This window comes from Tupaia chinensis, unplaced genomic scaffold, assembly GCF_000334495.1.
Source record: "Tupaia chinensis unplaced genomic scaffold, TupChi_1.0 Scaffold149383_1, whole genome shotgun sequence".
NCBI classification, from domain to species: Eukaryota; Metazoa; Chordata; class Mammalia; order Scandentia; family Tupaiidae; genus Tupaia; species Tupaia belangeri.
Genome location: NW_006209227.1, coordinates 3,526,538 through 3,537,300, shown reverse-complemented (window position 1 = coordinate 3,537,300; position 10,763 = coordinate 3,526,538). Strand labels below are relative to the sequence as shown.

Here is a 10,763-nt window from a genome sequence, read left to right as displayed (position 1 = left end):
AGCCACTCCCACCCCTCCTGACAGTCTCGCTCTGAACAGCAGTCGATAGGCTGGTTAGTATATAAGGCTGCACACTTCAATTTCTAAATTGAAACTGTGTTTATCAAATAAAATAATTATAAGATTTTTTTATTTCATTGAAAGAAACAGAAAAGTCACAAGCCCTGCTCCAGTCGGGGCTAAAGTTTCCGAGGGAACAAATTTCACAGAAGCAGTGGAAAGCAATCCCAAAGTCATGTTTTGACATCAGCCCATGAGCGCGGGAATCCTGCTGTTCAACATCCTGATTTATTATAATTATGTCCGTCCAAAAGTGAGTCGCCCCAGCAAGGCTATCCTGGCAGATCTACTGTGCTTCCTAACCCACTCTTCCTCTAAGGGCTTCACTGCCCTGTTCCTGAGCTGCACACGTGCAGACATGAACAGTGACATAACTGAGAATAACTCCAGGCACCCCTCCCTGAAATTAATCCTGCTTCTGACCCCAAGCCCGAACGGCTGAGCCACTCACAGCAGGCAGAAGACTCCGTGGTCGCCTCCTTGCAGCAGCACTTGAAGCACTTCTTGACCACCATGTAGAAGTAGGCGAAGACGACGAAGGGGAAGGGGATGTTGAGGCGGCTGCAGTACTCCTGCACCAGGAAGTACCTCTGGAACTTCCAGACCTGGTCGTTGTTCTCCTGGACGGTGCCCACCGTGTAGCTGGTGCGAGGGAGAGAGAACCAAGTCAACATGTCACATGTTCGACAAGGGATGGCCACACAGGGATGAGCTGTTCAGCAACTGCGGTCATACTAAACCCTGACAAGACAGAAGCGTCCATAACTGATGTGAGGGCCGGACCAACTCAGCACCAAGTGCCCTTCGACGCATGCAGGGACAAAAGTGCGGCTGGCTTTGGGGTTGTTTTGTTTTCTTAATCACAAAAAATAATGTTCAGTGACCTTTATTTTTATTTCAAAATTTTCAAGGATTCACTTTTTGCTTGTCTGTTATTGTACTAGATACAAAGAGGCCCAAGACCTTGACTTTCTTAGGAGCAATTTGCCCCTCACACATGTTTAATTGTTAGTACTTATCAAAGGCCTTCAAAATGCTCATCCCTTTGACCCAGTGACTTTACTTCTGGGCATTAAACCTGAGAATAATGAGGCACGGAGGAAAGGAAAATGAGAGTGGACACATGCGTACAAACGTGGCTGCCACACAGTAGGTGACAGCACCCCACTCCAAGAGCAGGAGCAACCTAAACGTTCAACACTAAAAAATGATACTACGATACGTTTAGCTGATGTGGTTACATTATACTGATACTATGATACGTTTAGCTGATGTGGTTATAATATATAGCCACTATAAATTATGCTTATGGGGGCCAGCAGAGGGTGTGGTGGTTAAGGCATTGAACTCCCACATGGCTGATTATGGTTTGAACCCCAGACCCAGCAGCTTGAAAATCACACCAGGCATGCGTGTGTGCCCAAAATCCCAAGAGGAGAATGGAAGGACATCCCCCTGGGAGATGATTTCTCATTTTCACTCTGTCTCTTTCTGTCTCTCTCCGTCTCTCTCTGGCAAGTGCATGTACCCTATGGCAAAGACCCCCCCCCCGCAGAATAAAGAAAGAAATTATGTTTATGAATAACTGTTATTCTTTGTAGAAATGTGTACATTAAGTGAAATTAATTAGGTTCAATCTGTACTTACAACATAATCTCATTAAAAATCACAATTGACAAGGAAAAACAGACCAGTCACGAATGGTGGTCATTTCTGGCATCACAGCCCGGGTATTCTTTATTCCTTTTACTGTTTGCTTCCCAAGCATTGCACAATGAGCCTGAATTACTTACATAATTATTAAAAGACGTCCAACTTGTGTCTTGACTTGAAAACGAGTATACCAATGTTGATTCAGCTACAAATTAAACTAAAACTAAACAGTACTAATACTTAGTATTACTAGACAGAGTTCTAAGCAGTCTACTAAATTAACTCAATGTGCAAACAACTGTGATGATAGTCCGATTAGTACCTGCAATGCACAGATCAGGAAATCGAGGCAAGGGGTAAGTGGTATGAGGCCTCCAGTGAGGAAATGTTGAAATCAGGATTCGAACCCACAATCCAGCCCAGCATTTCTTTGCTCCCCCACTACGTGATACCACCTCACAAAGTGGAACGGGAAACGCTATGTGATTTCAAGAGAGGATCTGTATGGAATACTACTCAGCCATAGAAAACAAGACGCTGGCATTTCATAGAAAGTGGTCGGATATGGAGGATCTATTGCTGAGTGAAGCAAGCCAGGCTATGAAAGAAAGATATTGTATGTATCCACTCAATATATACCGACTATCCACACTCTATGGTAGAGAGCGAAATATTAGAGGACATAAAAGCAGTGAAAATACTTAACGAGGATAAGATAGTGTGGAATGGGGGGGAGAGAGTATAGAGAAGATAGCAAGAGGACAAATAGAAAGGCAGGACATTAGTAGGACACAGGTATGGTTTATTACCTGTTGATGATGACGTGTGTAGTATTCTCAACTGGATTGGTCTGAGAAGTATTTCATGTTGGGTAAAGTCTTTTTACAAGCAAAATAAGAAATAGTGATTGACTGGTTAAAAAATAATTGTAATAATAATAGTAATGATCAGGAAAAACAATGAAAAGATATCAGATGATGAAGTGGGGATTTTAATGTCTCTATTGACTGAAATGCTTGGTATTCCTTCTGGAAAAAGAAATGTAATACACTGTAAAGTTACATGCAATTCAATGTAATATGAACAAGATGATGATGATAATAAATAAATTTAAAAAGGAGAGAGGACCTGAGTCAAACACATAATTGGACTTCTTACATGCTAGGCATTTCAACAGATAACTGTAGAGCGTTTTACAATGTGTAAAGTTCAACCATCTAGAACACTTTTACTGCTAATATCAAATCATATCTTCATGAGTCAAAGAAGCAGCAAGAAAACGCTTGCAATCTGTAAGGAAATCTTGAGAAGGAAAAATTCCCCCAAGTCTGGGTAAAACGTTTGAAGCCAAACTGAATGCGACGGTCAGTCGGAGAAACAGTGCTCGTTCTTGCACTTTGGTACACAACAATCTATGGCTGGAATGTCTGGAGCTATAAAATGAGCATATATGTGAGAAAATCCTAAGGTGCACAATGACCGTGGCTTTGCTTATGAGCTTAGCTCGGAGTCTGTTGAAGTGCAATGAGTCTGACCCCTCCAGGGCCTATAGCGGATTTTGGATTCCCTGAGGGGCAGACTTTTACAGCAGGTGCCTCTTGAACAGGGTGAGATCTTTGAAGAGAAGGAATTAATGAGTGTGGAGCATCTATAATACTCTGTGGATACCCCGGTACTAAGCATATAAAATGGCTACTCAGGGCTGATGATGGTGCCATGCTCTGTGAGGCTGACCCACACCATAAGCGCCCAGGTTTGCACCTGGAGACCTCATTGAATATGTCGGGCATGTGTCCACCCATGACCAGGGGCTGGGCTGGCTAGGGCTGGAAGTGTGGAAACCCTACTGGGAATGATCTCATCTCTCTCCTTTCAATAAACAAGTAAACTTGAAGAAAGAAAGAAAATGCTTACTTGCCTGATCCTCAAGCCAACCTCTATAGTACATTTTTTAAATAAAAAGCAGACAGGACTGGGACATAATAGAGTTCGGCAAATTGAATCTAGCAGTGAGCCCGGCTTTCCTTCCGAATGTAGGTCAGGTTGCTTGGAGGCTAATTCCAAACATCGCTATCCACTCTCTCAAGTCCTCAGGTGGCTCTGAGTCCTACAAAGGGCCCTGCACACGTCTGCCATTGCAGTGAGCCAGGATGACGACGAACATGCCCCAGATGAATGAAGACCACGTGAGAACTTGCAGAAATCGCAGCGGACTGCTTCAGGCAGAATGACTATCACCTTCTACGTAATGTCCCTAAAAGCATCTTAAAATTTATAGATCTAATCAAAACTGGATGATACTCACTGCCAAAGCTCAAACACACACACACACACTCACACAACTCACTCTCACACACACACACACTCACACTCATGCACACTCACTCTCAAACACACTCACACACTCTCAGACACACTCACACTCACACACACTCAAACCACTACCTCCATTTTAGTGCATCAAATGCTGCTCTGTGACGCTTTATCTAAAAGGAATTAATAGGTCCCATTGAGGAGAGAAACAGGTTGCTTACAGCAAGGGGAGGGCCTCTCTGGTAGGTGAGCCTCCCTTCCCTCCCAGAAGAGCCCAGAGTAGAACCCAGATGGTGCAAGTAGGACAAGAGATGCACCTGGGCAGCCCTCGTCCAGGGAGAACCATTCGCACCTCTTGGTCACCCTGCATGTGGACTGGCTAACTGGTGGCAAATCCAACCCCTGATTTCATACAACCCGTGAGCTCAAAATAGCTTTTATAAAGCAGAGGGCATCGAAGGACACCAGCCAAAGCAAAGACCTAGCTGCCCTGCACAGAAAAGTCTACGTCCCTGACCTGGAATGTGCCCATAAATAAGACGCTGTGTTCATGACAGTCTCCACTTCAAAGAGCTGTGCCTCGTTTGTCCCCTGGATAGCCCAGTGGGCCACAGGACGCTTCCGTCTGGTGGCCGTACGTCAGAGGTTAGGGTAGACTCAGCAAGCAGCAGTTTTTTCTCAGCTAAATGGTGAGGACCCTAATCCACATCCTGGAGGGCCTGGGAGAGCCAGCTCATTACAAGACACACAGTACCCAAAGCACGCTGGAAAGCTACCGTGCACGCATGTCATGGTCAACCACATCAGCTTCACATCGGGTCCACCTTTCCCGGGAGACAGCAGCTTCCCAGACAAGTCAGTTCAGGACTCATCCAAGTAGAACACGAGGGTTCCGGGGGGGAGGCTGGTAACTGAGCATTGCTTCAGACTGCTTTTTACAATAACTTTTACCTTCTTTAGGCATTGTTTTCCATGTCCATGGAGGGGAGACGGAGTCTGAAGAGAAGGGTTTTCTGGTGCTGGCCAGTGCATACCCCAGCAGCAAAGCAATCAAGGGAACAGCTTAGGGAGTATCCTCCTGTCCAAAGTCTCACCTGCCCCAACTCAGAGCATTCTCCAGGTCTCCTTGCCAACCACTGACCAACTGGTGTCCTCTCTCAGGGAATTCTGCAACCTCCCTTTGACGCTACATCTCCTGTGGTACTGGAACTTTGAATCCTGTCTGGCAGCTCCCCAGCCAGTGAGAGAGCTGCGGTGCCTGCTGAGGCCAGTCTCTGAAGACCACTGAGCAGAAGAGAAGGAGGAAGCTGAAGTCCTCACAAAAAGACAAAGAAATCTGCTGAGATTGGGAGTGTTACGAGAGATGACAGACATTTTTAATTCAGATAGTCCTGTCCATAAATGGAAGGCAGAAGTGTATTTAAAGAAGAATAGGCCAAGAGCACAAAATAGGAGGCTGACTAAATGTTCAGAACATTGATATAATTAATCATTTGTGCAATTTATCTTGAGACCAGATCGAAAGGGAACGCATCATTTCAATAGCTGCTAGGAAGGCTTCTGGCAACATTCAGCATTCTTTCCTGATTAGAAAGAGAGAAAGAGAAAGCAGAAAGGAATTCAATAAATGAGGAACGGGGGCACTTCCACGACGTGATAAAAAAGAAAAGGGGAAAAAAAGAGAGAATTCAGTGAGATGTGTTCCAAAATAAGTGAGTAAAACTTTGTCAGCATTCCTACAAATCAAAAAGTAGTCATCATAAATATATAATATAAAAACTACCTTACTCATAACTAGAAATAGCTAGAAATAGATTGACAAGCAACCTGCCAGCCCCTTATGGTAAAAAAAAAAAAAAAAAAAAAAAAAAGAAGAAGAAAAGAAAAGAAAGAACTACATACCAGGTGGGGCAGGGGTTTGTCTTAAGAGGTTCATGGAAAATGCTTATGAAAAACTGCATTCCACTTTTTTTACACCAAAATTGATGAACTTTAATTCCATTTTTCCATGAACATTTTGGAGTACCCTCATAGAACTTTAACTCTCTCTATATTTTAATAATTAGAAAGCAAATCATTTCCTTCTGGGTGGCCAATGCCAATATCTCCTAAACGATTCTACAAAGTTAACATCATCACAATAAAATTCCCAAACCTTTTTATTTTTGAAAGGGAAAAGAAGATGAGCTTTAAGTTCTCCAATATGATTAAATACACAAGACAGGCCAGGAAAACTTCAAATAAGAATAATGAGGGGGATTTGTACAACAGATGTTAAAATGGTAAAGAAAAAATTCAATAATTAAAGCCATTTAGTAGCAAAAACCAAAATGGAAAGATTGAAGAACAGAATGCAAAGTCTGCAAATATTCACAAAGGAAAAGTTGATGCTAAATCGGCGGCAAATATTTTAAATAAACTGAAACACAAGGAACTTGTCAGCAGATTTCTGTCGGGATACCTCCTCCAAGCTTTGGCTCGGCTTCATACACTTGACACGTGTTAGCCCTTCCTTGGCAGGTCGGCAGTATGGACCCAGTACTATCCATGGCCGGAGCAACCCAGTGGCGCCCCAGGATGTATGTTTAAAAGTTTAGCACGTCGTGGTTCCCGTATTGCTTTACAAGATCAAAATTAGGTAGAGGGCCAGCCATCGATGATGCCATGAGCTATGATGCTGAACCCACGCGGGAAGTCACCGGTCTGCATTCTGGGACCTCCCTGTACACACAAGCATGTGCCATGACCTGGGCTGGCTGAGGTTTGGGGTGGATTGTGGTGTGAAGGTCTTCTTGCAGGTACCTGTCTCTCTAGCCCTCTTTCTCTCTCTCTCATGAAAGACATAAATAAATAAACTTTGAAAAAATGTTTTTAAAGCATCCAACAGTAAAAGACAACAGTGAGTTCATTTCTCTGATTTTGGAAGTCATCATTCCATTTAGCACATTGCCAGAGAAACACCACAAACACTATGCCCTACCCCACGTGAAAACCCAGGAAATCTCCCTTCACCTTCTGGAAAATGATCAAATTCTTTTTTGAGAGGATAGGTTTTTGCTATAGGGTGCATGCACTCACCAGAAAGACAGAGAGACAGAATGTGAGAAATAACTCCCCAGGGGGGATGGCCATGCTGCAATCCCTTCTCCTCCATTCTCCTCTCAGGATCTTGGGCACGCACGCACATGCACCGGGCGTGAGTTTAAGCCACCAGGTCTGGGACTTGAACCATGGTCGACTACATGGGAGTTCAGCAACATAGCCACTCTGCCAACTGCTGGTCCCAAATGGTCAAATTCTTTAACATGGTATCAGAAACTCTGGCTGACCTCGTGCATGCCTATCTTCCCACCCAAATTCTTTAACATGGTATCAGAAACTCTGGGTGCATATCCCACGCTCCTCAGCTGCCAACCCCTCCCCAGACACCCCTTGCCTCCCTACTTCTCTCCCCTACCAACATGCTGAGCAAACACCCCCTCGGTAACCTCTGCTGATCCTCAGCTCATCCTCAATATTCACTCACAGTAACTCTTTCCTCCCTAGACAGCCTTTTCATGCTGTTTATTGCATTAATCATACTATATTATATTAATATGTCTACATGTCATCCCTTCCCTTAGCAGCAGGGACTTAATCTCTCTCAGCCTCTGACCCCTCACCCGTAGGATGATAATAAGGCTGCACCTACCCAAAAACGAGGAACAATTAAATGAGGTAGCACCTACCGAGCACTCAGACCTGTGCCTAGCATGACGAAGCGTTGGTGAATATTAGCTGTTGCTGGTTTTTTCTTAGTTTTATTCTTCTCACCCTATTCCAGTAGTCTCCCTGAGACCACGGAGGTAGCACCCAAAACCTTAGTTTATGCCAAGTGATTATTTTCTTCTTTCTACTTTTCTGTATATTTATAGTAAACATGCATAGGTCCTAAGATTTTTTTTTAAATAATTGTTCTTAGAAGTTATTCTGGAAGATCTTTCGATGAGTCCTTTATAGAGCTTCACAGGGTGACTTTCTCTCCAAGCCAAGATACCTGCAAGCACCATAGCTCCAGTTAAGACAACCTGGAGTCATTTCCTGACTTTACATTCATATCCTGCTTCTGAGAAGCCACACAGAGCCTGTGATCACTAAGTTGAATGTAGAATATCACAGATGTTTCCATTCCTTTCCTTTCACTGGTAAACGCCATCCTGAGAGCACTCCGATACTCCTTGGCACTCCCCAGGGCATGCTTGCAGTGCAGTTGATAAGGCTGCCATTGCCATGGGTAAGCTCTTCAATGACTATTTTGATGTGGTGCCAGCCAGGGGTCACTGCCTGGGGCTATCTTCTCACAGACTAATTCCCAAATAACTTTAACAAAGATCAGAAATTGCGTTCCCGAGTTTAAACAAGGATCACCATGGGGCTATCGCTAGCTGCTCTCAAATTTCCGGACAGGTAATAACATGAAAAGGTCTCTTGGGTAAGCCCCAACTGACCTAAGACACCCCCCAAGGAAAGAGATGTGTCCAGGTTGGCACACGTAAGCACCGGCAGGGGCCACTGTGGGCGTGGTATAATGGGATGGGCCTTGTAGGGAAGAGCCCTGAGCTAAGCCCACCAACACCAAGCTGCCGGACTTTCACCTCCCGAACTGGAAGAAGGCGGGTTGAGTTCTTGTCCCTCTCAGCTCCAAATTCTCTCATTTCCTGATAGTTACTCAGAAATGGGACATGAGAATTCAAGCTCAAGAGGAGAGAGTTCTTGTGAACAGCCTTTGGGAGCAGCTCATAGCACACCGACTGAGAAAAGCTCTCAATGACATCCTAGAATGTGCCTCACTGAGATTCACGGAGTTGGTGGGACTTGAAGGTCACAGCGTGGAAGCTGTTGCCTTTTTGTTGAATTTCTGTGGACATATTTAGTGATCAGTTTTTACAGGAGCTATCCAGTGTTCAAAGAGAAGGAATAGGATTTTAATCACTGTGAAACAGCACAGAAGCCATCCCATTTCCTCCTGGCCCCTGCTTCGAGTGTGGGAATGAATCCAGCTCTTCCTTTCCCTGACGTGGATGCAGACTCCTTCTGTGGACATATTTAGTGATCAGTTTTTACAGGAGCTATCCAGTGTTCAAAGAGAAGGAATAGGATTTTAATCACTGTGAAACAGCACAGAAGCCATCCCATTTCCTCCTCGCCCCTGCTTCCTTCCCCTGACGTGGACGCAGACTCCCCTCCTACCTATTGCCTCTCTCTCACAGCTCAGACCTCGGGCCCCTCTGACACTCGGAAACATCTGGACATTGTGGCAGCATCGGGCTGCCTGAGTCAGACTGGCTCCTGGATTCCTGAGTCTCTCCCTGGTCACCAGTCACTGGTGGGGAGGGAGAGGGTGACGCAATCACTCTAAGGTCCTGTGGGAATAATCAGCTCCACGGCATGGGTACCTATTCAGGACGGACGTGCTGAATGCCTAGCTGGCCTGCTACTCTCGGTTGGTGCTTCTCTGCAAACAGGACAGTTCATGGCCAGTACCGAAAAAGGAACTAAACACAGGCAAGTGCTCCATGCTTTCCTCTCATCAAATAAACCTGCAAAGCCCCAGGCACTGAGGTCATGGGTACAGTGTCCCTGTGCAGAGTGCACTGTCCAGGAGAGAGGGTGGTTACTGTGCAAGAGGAGAAAGCTTGGGAGACCTGAGGATTCTCTGCACACAGCAGAGAGGGCATCAGGGACCACTCGGCCAAAGGCAATGCCCAGCTCCTTAAAGGGCAAGCAGGGACCAATCAGAAGGAGGTCAGGATGGGACAGGTAACCCACACAGAGAGACAAGCACATGCAAAATCATCAGGCATGACAGGTCACCTGTGTAAGGACAAACAGGAGGGACAGATAGCAGGGGAGAAGCTTCGAGATGTGTTCAAAAGCCAGGCCACAGATCGCCTTGCAGAAAAGCTGAGAAGCCTGAAATTTACCCTGAAAGCTCTGGGGAAATCCCAAAGTCCTTCCAGAATGTGAAGCAGAGAAGTGACATTTTAGAAACCTCACTCTGGCCACAGCAGAGAGAGCAGACCGGAGGAAAACCTCTCTGGACAGCAGAGACCAGATGGCTGCTCACTGTGCAGCCCCTGTGGTATGAGATGTTCTCAGAGGCACACACCCACACCCAGGGCTGCTCAGAGGGAGGCCACCGACCAGCAAAGGCAGGTGACCCTCATCTGTAGCCTCCTGCATCTCAGAATCTTAGGGCTCTATGCGACCATAGACTTTTTCTTATTTTCTTTTCTACATTATGTAAGTAATGTGTGGCCATTGTGACAGGCGAAATAGGTACTCAATTCTTTTTAAGTTCTTGTTTGTTATTAGAAAACAGTATTATACCATAAAATTAGTCTGCAATTGATTTTTCATACTTAAAAAAATATCCTTCCAAGTCAATAAACATAGGTCTAATTTTATCTTTGCAAGGGCTGTGGAATATTCCGTAAGATGGCTATAACATACTTGATGCAGCCATTGTCTTGTTGAAATGCCAAGCGCTGCTCCGAGAAGCATCTTTGTACATGTCACAAGGATAGGTTCCCAGGGGTGAGAGAGTTGGGTCAAAGGTTGTTTTTCCTTTGACTAACTATTTTCAAGTCACTTTCCAGTTAGAAGTAAGTCACATTCCCATCAGTAAGGCCTATCTCCCAGATTTATCCCAACACCAAAGACTCCAGTTAACAACTATTCACCTGATAAGTTCGAAA

At 45.0% G+C, this 10,763-nt stretch overlaps 1 protein-coding gene across 1 annotated transcript in view; it reads right to left on the bottom strand.

Moving 5' to 3' along the window:
* Positions 1-10,763, bottom strand: part of TRPM8 (transient receptor potential cation channel subfamily M member 8) — a 148,066-nt gene that overhangs the window by 28,839 nt on the left and 108,464 nt on the right. Inside the window, exon 25 of the mRNA XM_006171163.2 lies at positions 512-702. Coding sequence (XP_006171225.2) covers positions 512-702 — 191 coding nt within the window. The remainder of the gene's footprint in view (positions 1-511; positions 703-10,763) is intronic.